Below are 22,171 nucleotides of genomic sequence, written 5' to 3' on the forward strand. Positions count from 1 at the left end.
AGCAAGAATTGATGCTTTTGAATTATGGTGCTGGAGGAGACTCTTGAGAGTCCCATGGACTGCAAGAAGATCAAACCTATCCATTCTTAAGGAAATCAGCCCTGAGTGCTCACTGGAAGGACAGATCGTGAAGCTGAGGCTCCAATACTTTGGCCACCTCATGAGAAGAGAAGAATCCTTGGAAAAGACCCTGATGTTGGGAAAGATTGAGGGCACTAGGAGAAGGGGACGACAGAGGACAAGATGGTTGGACAGTGTTCTCGAAGCTACCAACATGCGTTTGACCAAACTGCGGGAGGCAGTGCAAGACAGGAGTGCCTGGCGTGCTATGGTCCATGGGGTCACGAAGAGTCGGACACGACTAAACAACAACAACAACTTTCCATTTTGCCTGAAGTGGAGTTTATGCAGCTTTAAACTTTCACATACCGATGCAGAAGTGGATGGACTTTTTAAAAGGTCTGTCAGTAACAGGGACAAGTCTACAGTATCAGCTTTTGCCAAACTATCCTGGGTTTTCAGTGTCCTCTCCTAGTCAAAGGGTGAAGTTCTCTTATGAAACTAAGTATCTGGCCTAAAGCATGGTTAATTGCTGTAAATAATACATGAACAGACAAAACTAGGTTAATATATCCTAATTGCATCTTTTTATCTTATAAAACAGGGTTAAGAGGGCAGTTGTGGAAGAAGCCAACACAGGATTATTAGTTTGCCTTTCCTTGTTCATTTATTCAATCAGATCAGAGAGGCAGGTCAAGAAGAAGTTACCTTAAAAATGGGAAGCGTAATGCTGGTGGTCAGCAAAAGAGGTTTAAAGACTGTCTCAAGGCAAATCTTTAAAAATGTACTGTAGTATAAACACTGACAACTGGGAAACACTGGCCTGCGAGCGCTCCAGTTAGAGAACAGCCTTTACCAAAGGTGTCATGGGCTTTGAAGAAACTCAATCTCAGGACACAAGGGAGAAACGTGCTAAGAGGAAGGCACGCTTGGCAAATCCACACCGTGATCAACTCCTGCCTGGAAACCAATGTCCCCACTGTGGAAGGACGTGTGGATCTAGAATTGGCCTCCACAGTCACTTACGGACCCATTGTTAAAATCATGTTTATGGAAGACAATCTTACTCGGCTACGAGTGATCGCCAAAGAAGAAGAAGAAGAAGACCCTTTAAAGATTAGCAAAGAGTCTGGTGGCACCTTAGCACTAAAGTTTAATGTGGCATAAGCTGTCATTGGATCGAGTTCACTTCATCAGATGAATGAAGTGTTATCCTCAGTTGGGGGATGTGCACACATGCACACACTTACTTGGGTTGGTTACAAGTATGTGACTGAACCCACATGTGTGTCCAAGCAAACACATGGATTTATTTTCTGATGCTTTGTTACAACAAACTAACATGCATACTCTTCCTTGGGATAGTCCATTTTCTCAAAGTGCTGAACTTTTCTTTTTTTTACAAGGAAACCACCTAGGTCCGAAGAAGACAACCTTCCTGCTGCAGCTGGAAAACCCAAGGGTGACAGTAGAACTCAGTGAGCATAATTAAGCATGAATCACATTTTATCACCGCCAGCTCTCTCTAACAATAGGTTGTTGTAAAATCTATTCAGCTTGCAAAGCCACAGTGGAATGAATACTCATTAGTCCTCTTCTCTGAGATGAAAAGAGACAGAGAGAGAGATAAGTGTGGTCATTTTCTGCAAAAGTAAACTATCGTAGAGCGCAGTTCCTGAGGGCCACTCCGCAGCTTATGGCTTCAGTGTGAACACGCGGTAAAATAGATGCACTCAGCCAATTTCAAACGTGGTGGTGTACATTGGGTCTACCTGTGTACACACCCTAAATCTGCAATGTGCGGAACAGCCCTCCATCATAAGGCAATTTTCTAGTGAATTAGAATCATTAGTGTGTTATATTATTACACTAGACTGACTGCTTGATCTTAGGAAGATCACTGCACAGAGTTAGCAGGCTGCCTATTTTTAGCATGCTCCTTTACTACTCACAAAAGCTGCTCCTTAGGCTTTTCTATGCAAGCTCAGCTTTATAGTAAAAGGGAAAATACAAAATTACACAGAGCTACACACAAATCCCCCATGGGGTGGGGTGAGGGAGACATGAAAGCTACCAAAAGACTTTTAAAAGAGGTGTTCAGTATAGCAGCCCACAGTTTCCAAGGTGACAAAGTCAAATTAATTACATGCAAGTGAACACATAAACACAGCTGTTTAAAACAAAAGCATGGAAACCACAGCGAAAGAGCAAAACAGATTTTGAGAGGCTTTTAGTAAAGGTGGGCATCACGTTTGTAAAAAAAATGAAATGAAATGAAATAAAGTTCAAAGGATCGAGTTTCTTTCACAAAGAAGAAAGATCAGATCAAATGAAAAGAAATGGAAGGTAATATTTTAAGACTCACTCACCGAAGTCTGACTGCAAATCCTTTTTCAGCCCGCAAAGCATGTCTGCTATTTATCTATCAAAGCATTCAGCTAAATTGCAAGAAGAGGCACTCCTCTCTCTCCGCCTTGGACGGCACTGGAATCACATTACAGCAGCCTCGCTCTCTCCCACAAGAGAGTATGGCTCTACTGCACTCCTCCACTTAAACGGAACAAAGTCCTATTGAGCCTACCAGATTGACACCCAACAAATGGTACACTCCATTGAAATCAAATTTAAAAGCGATGTCAGTCGGGATCTCTAGATTTGGAATGCAGATAAATTATTATTATTAAAAAGGTGGTCAGATCTTGATATGCTCCCTTAAGAAAATCCAGCAACAGATCTGTCCAACTGGCTTGCCACGAGGCAGAACAGGGCAAGAGTTTCTAAACGCAGGCATTAATAAAGAAATTCTGGTTGAAGGTGAAGCAGCATGGACAAAACTGAACACTGGCTCCCCAGCTTCTGCAGAGAAGGCAAAGCAGGCGCTTCACTCCCATCTGCATTCCAACTTAGCGCACGCTGGGGGAGAGCAGCCATCAGCCCACATGGGTGGTGCGCTCTCGTCTTTCAGGCAGTCTTTTGTTGCTCTCACCCAGAGGGGAAAAAAAAATCCATAACAGTCCTCAGAAGGCTGGATTTAAACCTCTTCGTGTTTCTAAGCCAAAATGCTTTTCCTCCTTTTGCTCAATCCAGCGGCACAAGTGCAAGTTGGAAGGCAGCAGAGATGACTTAAAGGTAAAAGAGAAGGAGAAAAATATTCCAAGTTGCAGGCAGCAACATTGTCAGAGTGAGAGTGAAGACTGCAAGTGATGCAGTACTGCTCCACGCCACGCTTTGCTCGCTCTCTCTCTCTCGCTCTCTCTCCACCCGCTTTGTCAACCGACAACTGCACGGCCTCCAGCACCTTTCAAGGCAATGTCAAGCTGCTGCCAAAGCATTATGCTCCCTTCTCTAAACACAGAGCCAGGGCACAGGAGCATGAAGCAGCAGTTCTGTCGCCTGATAACTCAATTTAACCCTTCTTTGCAGGGCAAACTGGCCAGCCGTGTGTGCAGATTCGCATTAGGCAGCTAAGTTTTACTCAGAGTAAATCCTCTTATATCAATGCACCTAATGTAGTTATGCTCATTAATTTCAATAGGCCTACTCCAAGTAAAGGAAGGGACGCGGGTGGTCCTGTGGGTTAAACCACAGAGCCTAGGGCTTGCCGATCAGAAGGTTGGCAGTTCGAATCCCTGCGACGGGGTGAGCTCCCGTTCAGGGCCGGCTCTAGGTAAGGTCCCAGTGGTGCGGCACGACAAAGCCGCGTGGAACGCTATGAGGGCGGGGGTGCTGGAGTGATCTCCGTGCCTCAGTGCCAGGGCACCCGACCTGCTCCAGACTGCCCTGCTCCCGCTGCTTGGTCCCTGCCAACCTAGCAGTTTGAAAGCACGTCAAAGTAGATAAATAGGTACTGCCCTGACGGGAAGGTAAACGGCGTTTCCGTGCGCTGCTCTGGTTTCGCCAGAAGTGGCTTAGTCACGCTGGCCACATGACCTGGAAGCTGTATGCCGGCTCCCTCGGCCAGTAAAGCGAGATGAGGGCCTCAACCCCAAAGTCATCCACGACTGGACCTAATGGTCAGGGGTCCCTTTACCTTTTTACTCTGAGTAAAACATAGTTGAATACCACCCTGCAGTCTCCCCCCCCCCTTCCATTAATTATAATAAACACCAAAAAGCTGAATATGGACTCTAATATGAAGGAGGGAAAAGGAGCAGACACAATTGCACCTTGCTGGACAACAGAGATTGCAGTGGTGAACCTGGGGGAAGTAGCAATATTTCTCCCTAGAAGTACCAACTGGAACAGGAAGAGGTTTGGACGGTGGTCACTCAAGCTGAGGCTACTAATCCATTTTAGTCTTAAGAGATGGGACTACAAGGGCATGCAGGGATCTTTTACCTAACGTAGGGCTTGAACCCACAAACGTGAGATTAAGAGTCTCAAGCTCTGCTGACTGAGCTACATATATTCAATGTACTGGTTCAATGTGCTGGACAGTTGTGCACCACTCCACCTGCATATGCCCATAGTCTATGGCTTTGCAATCTTCATGGAGAAAACGTTGCACTGGGTTGCTGCACTGGTTTCAGTACTAAAATGTCATGGACATGCAAAGAAGAAGAAAAGAGGAACTTTATTCCTGACTGCTTGCCACAACCTCATAGGAATACAGAGGCACTGGCTTCTCCAGAAGATGTGGGGGGGCTGACGCACCATTGCAAGAGCCAGCAGATGGAGCCAAATGCCTTCTGAAAATTGAGGGTGCCCAATTTGGCCCCAATACATTCATGGGGCCAAAACTACCTTGGCCCCTAGGAGTCGGCGCCCATGTAGAAATATATTTAGCTGCCTTACACTGAGGCACATCATTGGTCCATCTATCTCAGTATTGTTTACACTGACCCACAGCAGCTCTCCAGGATTTCAGACAGGAATCTCTCCCAGTCTGAACTGGGGAGGTCAGGGATTGAACCTGGGTTGCTTTTTTCATGCAAAGCAGATGCTCTTATCATTCAGCAATGATCCTTCTACAGAATGACCAAAAGTGTTATTAGCCCAACAACTGTATTTGGAAATCTGGCACCTGGATAGCTCAGTTGGTTAGAGTGTAGAGTGTAGAGTTGGTTAGATAACACCAAGGGTGCAGATTCGATCCCCATATGGGATTGCAGGGGGATGGACTAGATCAGGCATCCCCAAACTGTGGCCCTCCAGATGTTTTGGCCTACAACTCCCATGATCCCTAGCTAACAGGACCAGTGGTCGGGGAAGATGGGAATTGTAGTCCAAAACAGCTGGAGGGCCGAAGTTTGGGGATGCCTGGACTAGATGATCATTTGGACCCTTTCCAACTCTACAGTTCTATGATCCTATGATCTCTTACTTCCCACCTTTCCAGCAATACTACAACTGTGGTGTCAACACTTTATCCTCAAACTTGCTGCCCAGTTTAAGGAAAGCAAACTTTGAGGTTGCTACACATACAAAAATGATCACATTTGGGCTGACATGAAGACAGCAGTAGCAAGGCAGATTATGGAGAAGTGTTGATACAGTATTGCAAAAGGAAGGCACAGATCCAAGACAAGCCCACAAGGCCACCCTGCATGAACCTATCTTTCCACACTTCGTAACATATTGGCCATGATCTGACCAAAGTTAACACTTTTTATGTCATATTGATTTTTTGAGAGAGCCAAGCATATACTTAAAAATCTCTCACTGAAACCCGAGGGGCATAAAATTGCTCGACTTTGGCTTGCTTCTGTCTATAATACAGTGGTGCCTCGCTTAACGAATGCCCTGCTTAACGAAATTTCTGCTTAACGAAAGGATTTTTCGAGCGGAGGCTGCCTCGCTAGACGAATTCGTTTTATGAAAAATTTGTCTAGCGAATCGCGGTTTCCCATAGGAATGCATTGAAATTCAATTAATGTGTTCCTATGGGCAAAAAAAAAAATTCAAAAAAAATTCAATGCATTCCTATGGGATTCGCTAGACGAATTTTTCGTTATAAGAAAAGACCCATGGAACGAATTAAATTCGTCTAGTGAGGCACCACTGTAAATGACTGGACATTGTGCTACCCAACTACCCCTTTTGTCTCCCTTTAGGATAGGCTTGAGGGGAAGAGGTTCAAGAAGGCACATTCCAGCCAGTTCTTTATTTAAAGATCAGGGAGCCAGGGATCACCCAGCCCAACATTCTTGACACTCACTGTCCTGGTATTCATCCCCAAGCATTTCCCATTCATGATGTGCTTCAGAACAGCAAGCCTGAGCTTTTAATAACACTGAATTCTCATGACACTACACCAATATTCCCAAACTCAGGCTAATGAATCCAAAGACCCTGAAAATGGGATGATGAAGATGCTTGATTGCATAACTGGAAAAGTTCCCCCTTTGAAAGTTAGAATGAGTAGAACAGTGGAAATGTTGTATTATGTATTTAAATAAATAACTAAAGCTAGTGATATTCTACAAGACAATGGCCACAAATGTAGGTGCAAATTTTTGTCTTCATTAGACACGGGAAGTCTCTTTCTTTAACGAAATGGAGAAATGGAAGAACTATGTTGAATACTGTGTCCAGTTCTGGGCACCACAATTTAAAAAGGATATTGACAAGCTGGAACATGTGCAGGGGAGGGCAGTCAAGATGATAAACCTACTGGAAACCAAGCCTTATGAGGAATGGTTGAAGGAGCTGGGTATGTTAAGTCTGGAAAAGAGGAGACTGAGAGGAGATACAATAGCCACCTTCAAATATCAAAAGTGCTGTCACAAGGAAGATGGAGCAAGCTTGTTTTCTTCTGCTCTGGAAGGTAAGACCTGAACCAATGGATTCAAGTTACAAGAAAGGAGATTCTGACTAAATATCAGGAAGAACTTTCTGACAGTAAGAGCTGTTGCTGTTCAACAGTGAAACTGGCTCCCTCAGAAGGTGGCAGACTCCTTGCTTGGAGGTTTTTAAGCAGAGGTTGGATGGTCACCTGTCATGTATGATCTAGTTGAGATCCCTGCAATGCAGGAGGTTGTACCTGATCATCCCCGGGATCCCTTACAACTCTACAGTTCTATGGTGATGTGGATACTTCCCTTTCTCACACAATCATTGGTAACCTAAAAATAGCAGGTTATGGCTTTAAATTGCTCCAAATATTGGTAATCATCATGCATGGAGGCTCACGACATGAGTCAGGCTATGCCACCAGAGGCTTCTGTTCTTTTGCCATTTGCCTTAATACTTGATTTCAATATAATGGAGAGATACAAATACAGAATAACCCACATGTATGCAGTAACACCTGCCTCCAAATGAGGGTTGTGAAGTGTTTGCCAGACTTATTTACTCAAACATTCATATCATGCCTTTCTTCCATCATGGAACACAAGGAAACATACATAAAATTCTCAAGCAGTCACCATCCAATGACTGACCAGAATCAGACCTGCTTAACTTCAGCAAGGTAGTGGCTTCACATGCTTTTAGATCATAGCCTGGAACCCATTAAAAAAGAAGATCAAACAGACAATTGTGGCAGACAGTGGAAATTAACCACGGCACTATTATTTATGCACAGTAACATCTCCACCTTGGGACAAAGTCACTTGCTTAGGGTTCAAGTGCCTTGAGCAGAAAGCTAAAATTAGCAAAATCAAAAAAACCAAAGCACACAGAGGAGAATTTTACCCTGTAATTTGTTATTAAGGGGAAAACACCACAGTTGTCTTTGATAAATGCAATTAGCTTATTGCAGAGTTGAGTTTGCAATTAGAATCCATTTACACACTGCATAGCGTTTCCCAAGAAAAATCATTGGGTGAGCTTTGAAAAATTTTCAGGAAAAAGGGTTACAGCTGGAAACTGCTAATTTGGGGTAGGCACAATGCATTAGTTAAAAATGACAATGAAGTTGATTGTATTAGTAGTGTACCCTTTTTAATCTTGCACACACACACCCAATATATGCATTAAGAAACCTGAACCATCATGGTAATTGGATTAAACATAGTAGATATGTGTTTTTTCCTAGCATACCTCAAACTAGCCCTGCAATTAACTTTTGTCTAATGAAAGCCCAGAGTGAGGCTATAGCAACACAGCACATCGTGAATGGGAAACTTGTAGCCCTCCAGATGTTGATGGACTGCAATTCTCATTATCCCTGACCATTGGGCATGCTAACTGGGGTTGATGGGAGTTGAAGTCCCACAACATCTCAAGCACCACAAATTCCCTACATCTGTTCTGTTCGAATGACAGTCCAGTCCAAGACCAGCTAAAACAGAAAGATAAAACAAGTAAGGAGGACAGCAAAGGCCCTTCAACTAATAGCACCTGGGCAGCAGACCGAGCAGGTCTGTTAGGGTGAGATTTGTTGTATTGCTATTTAAAAATTAAATATAATTAATTATAAGTTATTTCTGAATTTACATGTATGAAGTCAACTGCATTCAGATCTGCCCCATCTTTTGCATGAGTAGGACTTAGGGGTGAAGTCTGCTGTGCATGCTCCAGAAGCAGGACTGAGTGTAGCTTTCAGGAGTCACCTGTACTAGAATTTGAAAAGGTTTTTATATAAAATTTGTTTATTTGAAGATTTTTCCAATTACAGAAGAGCAGCTCGCTAGTCAGACTTTCATTAACCAACTTTGTATTAAGCACTCACTTAAAGCCTAACCACCATTTTACGGTGATCTATATTTTTCTTCCAGAGTCACCAGAAATCAAATTCTTTGAAAAGCGTAACTCACAATATATAATAATAATAATAATAATAATAATAATAATAATAATAATAATAAATTTTTATTTATACCCCACCCTCCCCAGTCAAAAACCGGGCTCAGGGCGGCTGACACCAACAGGATTACAATAAAACATAAAAACAATTAATTAAAATACAGATTAAAATACAGTATTAAAATTTAAAGTGCAGCCTCATTTCAAGTAGGCCATAAATCCAAGCCATGAGGGAGTAAAACACAGGGGTCAGGCTGAGTCTAACGCAAAGGCCAGGCAGAACAGCTCTGTCTTGCAGGCCCTGCGGAAAGATGACAAATCCCGCAGGGCCCTGGTCTCCTGGGAAAGAGCGTTCCACCAGGTTGGGGCCAGTACTGAAAAGGCCTTGGCTCTAGTAGAGGCCAATCTAGCCATCTTATGACTCGGGATCTCCAGAGTATTATTATTTGTGGACCTTAAGGTCCTCCATGGGGCATACCAGGAGAGGCGGTCCCGTAGGTACGAGGGTCCCAAGTCGCATAGGGCTTTAAAGGTCAAAACCAGCACCTTAAACCTGATCCTGTACTCCACCGGGAGCCAGTGCAGCTGGTAAAGCACTGGATTAATGTGATCCCGCGGCCGGGACCCTGTAAGGAGCCTCGCCGCGGCATTCTGCACCCGCTGGAGTTTCTGGGTCAGCTTTAAGGGCAGCCCCGCGTAGAGCGAGTTACAATAGTCAAGCCTGGAGGTGATCGTCGCATGGATCACTGTGGCCAGATCGGGGCGAGAGAGGTAAGGGACCAACTGCTTGATGCGGCGGGGATGGAAAAATGCCACCTTTGCTGTGGATGCAACCTGCGCCTCCATGGAAAGGGAGGCGTCAAAGGTTACACCCAAACTCTTGACAGAAGTTTCTGGTAACCAATATTTAAAAGTCAGGCCTCTTACACGTTCTCCTGTTTAGAGTAAACATATACCAATTACACACCAAAAGAGAGTTATATGTCAAAAATGGGAACCATTATTCCGAGAACGAACCATTGGAATTAGGATAGGCCTAATCTGCATAGGTATTTTATCCACCATAAAAGCAATCCTCATTCTTTGACCAAACCACCCCTTAATATGTAGCACCTGGAGGGCATTGCAAAGAAGTTGCACAAGAACAGGGGTCCCCAAACTAAGGCCCGGGGGCCAGATGCGGCCCAATCGCCTTCTAAATCTGGCCCGCGGACGGTCCGGGAATCAGCATGTTTTTATATGAGTAGAATGTGTCCTTTTATTTAAAATGCATCTCTGGGTTATTTGTGGGGCATAGGAATTCATTCCTCCCCCCCCTCAAAATATAGTCCGGCCCCCCACAAGGTCTGAGGGACAGTGGACCGGCCCCCTGCTGAAAAAGTTTGCTGAACCCTGCACAAGAGGAAAGTCAGGAAAGCTTGCAGATGCCCAAGCCTGCGAGTTCATTATAGGAACTGATAAAATATTTCCTTCAAGACCAGGATCTTCAAGACCCATAGGGCTTCTCTAGGTATCTTTCCATAAAGATGGGATTCCTCTAGGCATTCTTAAAAGCTAATTCATCATCAATAATTGGCACTGCAATATAAATGGACCTTTCCAACAAGCAATTATAGCTCTTACTTCAGATAGAAGCTGCCAGAGCACAAAAAGAAGGGAGAATATTCTTGTTGAGTTTTTGTCTACAGTCCTCCTCATTAACACTCTGTCTTCCTCAGAATTGGAATCCAATGAGAATTACCATACATGTTTGGCTACACAATATTTCAGTAAACAACCACATCCATCTCGGGCCTACTAAAGCTATAGCAGCATTGATAGCTAGGAGGCTTAAAAAAAGAAGAATCAGTCAGCTAGGAGCACCACATAGGATTGTGATTAATGGGGGAGAAGGGGGGGTGCCAAAGTGACCCCGCATCTGACACGGGCCTCTTTGAAGTTCCAGGATTATGCAACATGTATAACCACTATACCTAATCAGACTGGAATGCACGCTAAGATCAACAGACTGATATTCAGTTCCAAGAAGCACTTTAGAGCAAGTGGAAAATTATTCTGTATTCTTATTTTAAAGAAACTGAAGGCATCATAGGACCAGAGATATTTATCAGATAAGAGTATTCACTAAAGACTTGAGAGAAACTACTGTCACAGCATAACATGTGGAATTGCTTTTACAGTGATCTTTTTCCTTTCCATATTTCTTAAGGAAAACTGTGAAAAGGAGATGGACAGAGAGAGGAACATAATTTTAAAGGCACACACACACAACCTCCAATAGCTAAGAGATACGCAAATGAGTTGATAAGTTATGTGCTCCATGCAATGGTATGCGACACACAGAGACACCCAAAACCTCAGACAGTGCACCAAATTTAGAACACAGTGATCTTCCGAGTGGGAGAAGGAAATCCGTTCTATGTCTCATGGCCTAATGCTTTCTTATTAGGTCCTAAAGGGTCTACAGTGGCTCCAAGTAAATTTCTGAGCACAATTCAAAGTGTTGATGCTGACCTTTAAAGGCCTAAACAGCCTCAGCCCTGTATACCTAAAGGAGAGTCTCCAACCACATCATTCAGCCCGGACATTAAGATCCAGCTCCAAAGGTCTTCTGGTGGTTCCCTCACTGTGAGAAGTGAAGTTACATGGAACTGGGCAGAGGGCCTTCCTGGTAGTAGCGCCCATCCTGTGGAATGCCTTCCTATCAGATGTTAAACAACTACCTGTATATGACTTTTGAAAGCCATCTGAATGCAGCTCTGCATAGGAAAGTTTTTAATGTTTGATGTTTTATAAAAAGTTGGAGGCTGCCCAGAGAGGCTGGTGCAACCCAGCCAGATGGGCTGGGTACAGATATTATATATTAATAATGATTATGATTATGATGTCAGAGGGACGCAGGTGGTGCTGTGGTCTAAACCACAGAGCCTAGGGCTTGCTGATCAGAAGGTCGGCGGTTTGATTCCCCTTGAGAGGGTGAGCTCCCATTGCTCGGTCCCAGCTCCTGCCCACCTAGCAGTTCGAAAGCACGTTGAAAGCAAGTGCAAGTAGATAAATAGGTAAATGGCATTTCCGTCCACTGCTCTGGTTCGCCAGAAGCGGCTTAGTCATGCTGGCCACATGACCTGGAAGCTGTACGCCAGCTCCCTCAGCCAGTAAAGCAAAATGAGTGCCGCAACCCCAGAGTCGTCCGCGACTGGATCTAATAGTTAGGGGTCCCTTTAGCTAATAATGACAGTGACCAGGGACCTGGGGCTCAAATCCCTGTTTAGCCATGCATTCACCGAGAGACTTTCTGCCAGTTGCTCTAGGGGTGCTCAAGATTGCAGCTGGTGGGGTTTGTTTGCGCACATTGTTCCACAACCTCCATCACCTATTACTTTAATGCACCAGGAGATTCATCTGAACCCCCTTCTCTCTTTGCCTAATATACCTCTCAGGGTTGTTGCAATGGCAAACAAGAAAACTTATTGACTGCCTTTTTGAGCCCTTTATGGGAAGTGGTACAAATGTGGCACATTTAAATACTTCCTCTTTTTAACACGCACAGAAACACACACACACACACTCCTTTGTCTACTGTAGGAAAGGATTTCAGCATGTTACATGATCTAGTATAAATGTAAGATACTCTACATGGTAAATAATACCCACACAAGGCTTTAAAGAAAGCAAAGCCCCCAATCTTATCTTTTCTTCCGATTTCATGCAATCCCTTGGCACCAGAATCTTTTCTGGGACACTTTGCCAAGCCAAATGGAAAACTAAGTGAGTAGGTCATCATTCTTAATAGGTGTCACATACTTTCTTTTCAATGAGTAACAGTGTAACAATGCATTAAGGAGAAGTGAAACAGCATGTTAACACTAATTTGCATAGCATTAAACCATGATGCTTTGCTTCCTCGTTCTCCTTTGAAACCATCCTGACCTGCATACGAATCAAGATAAAAATTTAATTGCTGGAATATTCAACAGAAGCATTGCGTTTCTGCTTAATAAGACTTCATTTTTACGCTAGCGCATCAGACACCTTTTCTCCAAGGTGCTATATCTGAGCTACTTCAAATGCAAACATATCTTCCCGGGGCTTAATTTTAATAAGCATTGCAACAGGATACACTTTAAAAGCCGATTGCCACATTTTGCAAAAGAGGAAATAAAAAATCAAACATGTGCATTATGATAAAGCAGGCAATATCCCGGTCATAGGAAGGTAGAAATGTTCAAACACAAGTAGCATAAAGAGCTTCCATGACACACCAGCTCACATTACAAAGTGAACATTGGCTTCCCTGGAAAGACTTTATGAAGCAGACAGAACAAAAAGAACATGGCTAGGGCCTGGGGGTGTGGGGAGTCCAAGAGGGTATAGAAGGAGAAGCTTAGTGATGGGAAAAGTGGAAGTGGGGATGAGCCCTTAGTCTAAAGTTGTTCAATGCTTGTGTTCGGAGTCACGCCCAGTTTGCAGCTTCCTTGCCTCAGCCAACAGATCAGGAAGGAAAAAGCTGACTCCAGCTAAGTCACTCAATCCCCATCAGGCGACAAACCCATGTACACAGTACTTAACCTGTTTGCCCAGAACATTCTGCTCACCACAAGTAAACCTAAATGGCTCTGACTTGCTTGTCAGAGATGAGCATACCTTTTTTTCTGATCTCATGGGAACACATTGTTGCGCTGGTCCAAATTGTGTCACTGTTGGTGCATGTTATTTGAAAACTGATGAAGACTATGTTTAATTAAGACAAATCTTAATATCAAGATAAAATAAATGCACAACAGTGGCATTTGCACTGCTTGTGGTTGGGACTAGGACTGGAAGGCAGATTAAGCATCTCTTCTGGCACTGGTGTGAAAAGCAGCCGTTGGAAACCGGCAACCAAGACATGGTTGGTTTAGGAGAGCTCTACGGATGCAGGGACTCTGGGAAATGAAAGCCATAGATTCAACTAAGAAATTGCAAAGAGACAAATATGGACATTTTAAGTCATTATCATTTCAGCTGGAAGACTTTAATTGAAAACAACTAATCTTCCAGCAGGTTGCTGAAGGTTTTACAAGCCAAATGGTCTCTGTTTCCTTTTGTATTCATGCTGCAGTGATTGCAGGGCAGCATATGCAGCTTTTGTGGTCTCTGCCTGCCACATACTCTCATCAGGAGCAGGGACACTACTCAACCTTACTTCTCATGTAGAAACAGGCCCAGCACAAGCAGCCACTCACTGGCCTCCTTCACAGGCTCCTGGATGCTTTTCAGTGGTGAGTGGGGTGCTGTTTTTGAACAGGAGCTCAGCTCAGCTCCCACTACCGGTAGTTTAAGTTCCCACCAAAGATATTGATGTTGGGTCTCCCAAGATTCAGCTTCATTGGATGACCCCAGGTTCTAGCATTATGAGAGATGAGAGGCAAACACCTCCACATTCATTTTCCTTACACTGGGCATAATTTTATACATCTGATGGCCAATGGCAACTACTGTGGCTACTTTTTTATAGAAAAGAAAGAGAATAAAAGTTGACACCTGCTTGCAAATGTGCGGTCTGGCCCTTTATTCCTGTGCTGTTTCATCCCTGCAGTGTGAAATGTTTAAGAGAGGCATAGGGGGACTGGTGTAGGTATAAGACTGAGGTCAGCAACCTAAGGCCCATGGGCTAGTAGCGGCCCACAGGGGTCATCTATCTGGCCCATGGCACCCCCTGCCGCCTCCTGCCACCCCATGCTCTTACCAGCGCAGCGCGGCGTGGGGACGGACTTCCGGATTGATGGCGCCTGTGCGCATGCGCACTGGAGCTCTTCAGAGCCAGATGTACACCAGAAATAGCGTGTGTGCATGCATGCAGGACAGAGAAGTGCCTGCACATCCGGGGCGGAGGAGCGCCGGAAATAGCATGTGTACACGCGTTCCTCCGACTCAGAAGAGCGCACGTGCGCACACGTTCCAACCCATTGTTCGGTAAGCTTGACGACCCCTGGTATAAGATTATCTCAAATGCACATGGAAGGACTTTTGCAGGGTGGGGAATCAAACAAGAATCTTGGGTATCAGCCTGCAGATACAGAGCCTGCATAACTCTTAGATTACTCACAGATAAAAGCAAGTATTTGCGAACCATTTTTGTCCATACTTTTAAAAAAAAAGCCAGTTTAAAATGCAGAGTCTGTCTTGCCCTGTTTTTTTGTTTTAAGTTGCAACAGGCAAAGCAAGCAATATATCCTTCAAGCAGACTCAAGATATAAGGCTCACAGGTTCTTACTGGAAAACTTGAACAGTGTCCAAGACATAAAATTTAATAGAAAGATTCCTGCCATTTCTATTAACACCCCCCAAGATTCTATCATATAGTGCCTGTAGAAGTAAAACCTTAAAACTTTCTGATTTCCAACCATGGAAGTGTTTTTCACCTCTTAAAATCCTGTGAAGGTGAAAGGAAAGGCTACTTTCACATAATGACTAGTTTGGCTGAAACTGGCCCAAGATGTTTAGGTCCTATTTTGAAGTGTGTGAAAGTGGTAGCAACTCCACACCCAAATAACTAAAATTGATAAAGACAGTAACCACTTACCTTGGGGCACTGGGAGGGTGGCCTTTGCTGCTTGGTGAAGCTGCGGCATGGTCCCAGGGGGGACTATGTTTCACTTCCTGCACAGTTGGGGTTGGGATGTTTGGCCCTTCCCTACCAAACAAGCAGGCATTGGCCCATACAAACAAGCCAACCAGTAACCCTGGAGAGGACAGGCTTCCAGCCCCTTGAAGTGAGGGCCACACCCAGAGCCCCTCCCCTCTTGGATTGCCACTGGGTTTAGCACCCACCCACCCTGTCTGTACGTCCCCTGCCCAAAGGTGAGCAGGCAGTGCCCTCTGTGGCACCCTCTTGGCTCATCACACAATGTGGGTGAACCGGTCGTGCTCCCTTAAATCCGCCTCTGGAGCATGTTGGTAGAAGACTTTTGCAGGCACATTTTCATTGAATTCTACAGGCTTTGCATGTCACGAGTCTATCTCCTATATTGGTTTCACCTTTAAGTTGCGTTATTGAAATAAATGAACTTTTCAACGATATTCAAATTTTTCGAGTTTCGCCTGTATACCTAGGTAGCCATGCCACTCCTTCCAACTCTTTGGGAGCTTCTACACAAGATTTGAATGCAACCCATAACAGAGAACGGCATGTGGAGCTAGTGCAGTCTACAGTTCATTCTGCTTCCTGTACCCAACTACCGGTAGCTCTTTCCTGGCGTCAGTGTGTGAAAAGCACATCCTCCATTAAGTTACTAAGCTTTCTGCAGCTAGTCTGATCACCGATTTGAAGCAATCCTCATCCTGTCAACTGTCCTGCATTATTGGGCACTTCTTCTTCTTCTTCTTCTTCTTTTTTTTTGGGGGGGGGAGAAGACATTTTGCATGCATTCCACCCACCCCTTCACTAGACACATTTCCTTTTGCCATGGAGCAAGGATGCACATTATTATTTTCCACAGCTAATAATTACATTTCACTAGACTTAAATAATTACACAAGACTGAAATAATTTCAGAATATAAATTAAGGAGACACATTTGTAACGCAAATGAGCACTCTGAATTAAGGAACGACTAAATAAAGACATCAAGGCCTTTTAGCACTGCTTGAAGCTGTTTCTTCCACAATGAGCTGGCCCTGGAATTGAAAGTGTGGTTCAACACAACACTTAATATAGCCTACCGTATATTCTCACTACACTGCTCTTTCCGGTGCCAGGAGCAGACCTTTCTATTTCTCCAGACCTTTTATTGCATTTAAGCTCAATCACTTTAATCTGTTCTGGTTTTCCAGACAGTTTTAAATACTCAGTAACATTGGCTGACTTTATAGTAGACCACCGTTGAATCATGTGATGAATGGCAGTATACAAATTTTAAATAGGATCCTATATTGCTCCAATTTATATCCTGCCCTTTTTCCTGAAAGAGCCCAGGGAACCCAAGATCAAGAGAGCCCAGCCTCTGACCACCTTCACCTTCCTTTAAGACCAACTTCCAGAGGACTTCTAGCCAAAGAGGGAACTAGTCACATGACTGAAGTGAGGAAGGGAGCTTGATGAAGCCCAAAGGCCTCCTAGTATCAGTTATCATTTATTCCATTTACTTATTTCATAAAATGTATATACTGCTTGATTGCAAAAAAGAGAAAAAAGTTCAAAATGGTTTACAAAAAGAATGAAACAATGGCATTATTAATAAAAAACAATTTCAGCCCAGTCAGATGGATGGCATATAAATAATAAAATTGTTATAAAATTAACACCAGCAACAAACTAAAAACAACACCAGCATTCTAAATATCTGGGTAGCCTTCTTTAGCAGGTGCCAAAAAGAGTACAGTGGTACCTCGGTTTATGAACGCAATTGGTTCCGGAAGTCTGCTCATAAACTGAAGTGTTCATAAACTGAAGCGAACTTTCCCATCAAAAGTAATGGAAAGTGAATTAATCCGTTCCAGATGGGTCCGCGGCGTTCGTAAACCGAAAATTCGTAAACCGAGGTGTTCATAAACCAAGGTTCCACTGTACAGTAAAAGTGCCTGCCTGGTATCAATAGGTAAGGAGTTCTGAAATACCTGTTACAGTACCAGTTTCATAGATCGACCCAGTCAGTAGAACATAAGACTCTTAATCTCAGGGTTGTGGGTTCAAGCCTCATGTCCTGGTGGAACGTTTGTTTTCTCTAAACGCACATGGGCAGGGGCCAAGGGGCCCACACCTGCTGTCAGCCAGCCTGCCCACAATATATAGCCACATAAATTGTGGCAGGTTTTCCCAGAAGCAAAGTTTTAGTAACATACCAACGCTACAGATTTAAGATGTTCCAATAGCTAGGGTTGCTGCCCCAAGTTCTGGGAATCCTGGGAGCCATCGCTTCACGGAAGTGCCTAGGCAAGAGGAAGCAGAATTTCCAGCTCCCTCACAAACTTACCATTTTCAGGACTCTGTGTGGGAGTAGAAATGGAGCTGCGGTTTCTCAAGGTGAATATTTAACATGACATCAGCATCGATCCAAAAAAAGAGGGGGGGGACCCAGAAAAGCATGAGATCCAAGTAGAAAGCAGGCGAAAGCAGTTACTGTGTTTTCCTCAAGATGAACTTTGGGCTTTACACGGAACACAGGCTTCAGTCTGGGTGGTGGAGGGGGGGGGGAAGAAGAGCAGGCTGACACTAGCTCCTCTTTATTAGCACCAAGGGACCCCAAACACATAGCAGGCTTTTTTCCCCTTGACCAGACAGTCTCCGGCTTGGCAGCATTGCCTGGAGTCACTTACCCATGCCTTTCAGTTAAGTTACCATAGCAACACAATGCAGATGTAACCCAAGTGTTTTACACAGCACAGCTGATTTATGCCAGCCCATTCGAGGAACCAAGGCAATGATATCTTGACTTTAAATAAGTCGCTGGGAAGCATCAGCTCTCCAACCACTTTGCCTCCTACCTTTTTACCCACCAGAAAAGATCTTTTTAAAGTTTCATGAGCAACTTCAGTAATTCAGACTGGGGGTGGTGGGAAACCCTGCAGTTGACTGGACTACTGGCTTTTAGAGCTGTAACCACCAGCACCACCTGACTCAGTCTAGTGTTTTTGGAAGAGTGATGAGTCTGTGCTGTCCAACAGCTTATTTTTCCATCACAACCTTTTAAAAATAAGGACTAGGGGAAGTGTGGGGAAAAGGCAGCCATGGCCAGCCCAGTCGTGAGGCAGTTTGAGGCAATCCACTGTATTCTGCTCTGGTCAGACCTCACCTGGAGTACTGTGTCCAGTTCTGGGCACCACAGTTCAAGAAGGATACTGACAAGCTGGAACGTGTCCAGAGGAGGGCAACCAAAATGGTCAAAGGCCTGGAAACGATGCCTTATGAGGAACGGCTTAGGGAGCTGGGTATGTTTATTCTGGAGAAGAGAAGGTTAAGGGGTGATATGATAGCCATGTTCAAATATATAAAAGGATGTCATATAGAGGAGGGAGAAAGGTTGTTTTCCAGAGAAGCAGACACGGAGCAATGGATTCAAACCACAAGAAAGAAGATTCCACCTAAACATTAGGAAGAACTTCCTGACAGTAAGAGCTGTTCGGCAGTGGAATTTGCTACCAAGGAGTGTGGTAGAGTCTCCTTCTTTGGAGGTCTTTAAGCAGAGGCTTGACAGGCATATGTCAAGAATGCTTTGATGGTGTTTCCTGCTTGGTAGGGGGTTGGACTGGATGGCCCTTGTGGTCTCTTCCAACTCTATGATTCTATGATTCTAATCTTCAGGTGGTGGGCACCTCAGGGGGTGGCAAAGTGGTGCCCACCTGGGGTCCTATTCATTAGCCTCACAGCATCTGGCTTCCATGCACATGAGCTTTTGCAGGACTCTCCTCCTCCCTCTCTATCCTTCCTCACCCCGAGAAAGAATCAAGGCACACATGGGAGCTTCCTTAGAGAAAAGCGGTACCTAGAAGCTTAAACTAACTTTAAAATATTAACAAACTTTAAAGAATACTTTAAAGTGGCTGCGGGGCAGGTGGTTTCTTAGTCACCTCACCAGAATGCCTTGGTGAGGCTGCTGAAGAAGCTGGAGACCACACCTTCACATTGATTCCTGAAGGTTTTCTCCCTGCCTTGCAGGCCCTTTTCCAACAGCTACAAAAGCTGAGGCTGCTGGTATCGTTTAGGCCAGGGGTAGGTAAGCTAAGGCCCGTGGGCTGGATGCGGCCCAATCGCCTTATCAATCCGGCCCACGGACGGTCCGGGAATCAGCATGTTTTTACATGAGCAGGATGTGTCCTTTTATTTAAAATGCATCTCTGGGTTATTTGTGGGGCATAGGAATTCGTTCACCCCCCCCCCAATATATAGTCCGGCCCACCACATGGTCTGAAGGACGGTGGACCGGCTCACGGCTGAAAAAGGTTGCTGACCCCTGGTTTAGGCCTAGGGAGTTTTGTTGCTGGATAGGGGGTGTTGTTGCAGTTATTGGTATTTTCATCTTTGTTTTTTTATTTATGATTTATGCGGGAATTGTTCAATTAGATTGTTTGTGTGTTTATTGTTTATGATTACTTTTGTTATAAGTAAAGGTAAAGGACCCCTGGACTGTTAAGTTCAGTCAGAGGCAACTATGGTCCGTTTACCTTCCTGCCACAGCAGTACCTATTTATCTCCTGCCAACCTGACAGTTCAAAAGCACACCAGTGCAAGTAGATAAATTCCCATTGCGGTGGGAAGGTAAACTGTGTTTCCGTGTACTCTGGCACTTGTCACCGTGTCCCGTTGCGCCAGAAGTGGTTTATTCATGCTGGCCACATGACCCGGAAAACTGTCTGTGGACAAACATCGGCTCCCTCAGCCTGAAGCAAGATGAGCACCGCACCCCAGTCGCATTTGAATGGACTTGTACTGTCACGGGGTCCTTTACCTTACCTACTTTTGTTATGTTGTAATTATGTATTTTTGTGTTGTAAGACACTTTGAGCATGGTATGGAAAGGAGGCATACAAATAAAATTATGTATGTACCTATGTTGCCACTCTAATGAAGCATCCCCACCCTGGTCCTTTCTCAGAATGAGCCAAGACTAGATAGAAGGAGAAAGGTTAACTGGTGTCGTTACAAACACACTTTGGTTATCTAATTTTGATCTACATGTACACGTGTGACTACAGTATAAGACTTGCTGGTGAAGAATCTCTGAAACAGGGCCCTGTCCTGGTATATACACTTCATCTGACATATAAACTTCTATAAATAAATCCATCCACAGAAGAGACTATCTGAAACTATTGTATCATTTGAACCATCAACAGGGATACATTATTACGGCGGCCCGAGATCTTGCCTTATTACTACTTGTATGTTACCACTACTGCAACTGCAAGAAAAAGTGGGAAGGGGACAGAGCGAGGGTTGGAAGCAGCAGTCTAGGAGAATAAGCAGCTGGGGCGGGGGAGGGGGGACATGGAAGCCGCAGTACAGAGAGAGAAGGAGACACCTCCCTTCGCCTCAGGCAGCACAGATAATAATAAAATAAATAATAATAATAATAATAATAATAATAATAATAATAATAATAATTTATTATTTATACCCCATCCATCTGGCCGGGTCTCCCCAGCCACTCTGGGCAGCTTCCAACAGAAGAATAAAACACATTAATCTATTAAACATTAAAAGCCTCCCTGAACAGGACTGCCTTCAGATGTCTTCTAAAAGTCTGGTAGTTTTCCTTTTTGACATCTGTTGGGTGAGCCCCAGATTCCTGGGTGATAGTATATCTCACTAATTTTATAGTAGGCCTTAGAATAAAATCCCCACGGAAGCATCATCTACTGTCAAGCATAGAGCTTCGCATAAACATTTTTGAGGCACATCTTTTTAGGAACCTCAAAACCTTCATGTGAGAAATGGAGTGGCGGATATTGGTCTTCCTTGGGACACAAGGGCGAGTGGCCCACATACTAGTCACAATTTATTCACAGCTTTCACATTTACACGGAATTTGAACAAGTTGCCAGCCTGGATTAGGCAGTACGGCACATCACTCGAAGGTTCACTATGGTAAGCTGCTATGCAGACGGTTTTAAGTGAGCAACTATATCCCCATGGGACAATGTAGATGAGTCATTTACTCATTTGCATCCACCTTGCCACCATCTAAGGTATGCTTGTAGTTCTGGTTTCTGAAATAAGAGAGCTCTTTTTTTATATTTATATGAGCATGGGAAGGAGAACAAAGAACATCCATTATGTTCTTTTGTAGGATTGTTTAAGAAAAGGAGACAAAAATGAGGCAGAACCAGACTAATGCATTTTCCTTGGGATATGGCACAAAAACAGCTGCAATTAGCTTATCCATCTAAGAGAAAAAGGGGGGAAAGGGAACATAACTTATCATTAGTAGTAGTATTTCTCTTAAAATGCACCTTTCATTATTTGTTAGAAATTTATATTTTGCCTCTCACCATAGGTGCTCAAGACATGCAACAGGAAAGCAAGGCATCTTAAATTAGCAGAAATGCAAAAACCAATAGCACACAAAGAGCAGGTAGGACCAGCAAAAATAAATAAAAACTGAAAACAAAAAACAAAACAGTGAGAGGCCAAAGGCTCATTAGATTTCCCTCCCGCAATGTTGAAATATCACCATTAGTGAGGAACAAATGCAGGTTTTCCTGTTGTCTTGCCTTGTTTGATGAGAGAACACAATAACTTCTCCAACAGATCCCAACATCTGAGCAGGCTGTATGTAGGAGCAATGACTTCTAAAGCCCCAACCAGCACTTTGAATTGAGACCAGAAATACAACGGAAGCCAGCATAGTTGTGTTGTTTTCATGTGGGAGTAATATGCTCCTTGATAACTGCACCCCATCAGCTGGAATGGGAAACCAGAGATTTCATTTGCGTTCCTGGCCAT

General features: G+C 44.1%; 1 protein-coding gene across 6 annotated transcripts in view; it reads right to left on the reverse strand.

Annotated features, from left to right (window-relative positions):
* The window catches only part of GRIP2 (glutamate receptor interacting protein 2), a 202,295-nt gene that overhangs the window by 112,048 nt on the left and 68,076 nt on the right, over nt 1–22,171 (reverse strand). Inside the window, exon 1 of one of the 6 annotated variants that reach the window (XM_035106516.3) lies at nt 2,430–3,327. The exons of the other annotated variants lie outside the window; for them this stretch is intronic. Coding sequence (XP_034962407.1) covers nt 2,430–2,469 — 40 coding nt within the window. The 5' untranslated portion in view covers nt 2,470–3,327. Of the gene's footprint in view, nt 1–2,429; nt 3,328–22,171 lie in introns of those variants that run through there. 6 annotated transcript variants of the gene reach the window in all.

Source organism: Zootoca vivipara, chromosome 2, assembly GCF_965207765.1.
Source record: "Zootoca vivipara chromosome 2, rZooViv2.hap1.1, whole genome shotgun sequence".
NCBI classification, from domain to species: domain Eukaryota; kingdom Metazoa; phylum Chordata; class Lepidosauria; order Squamata; family Lacertidae; genus Zootoca; species Zootoca vivipara.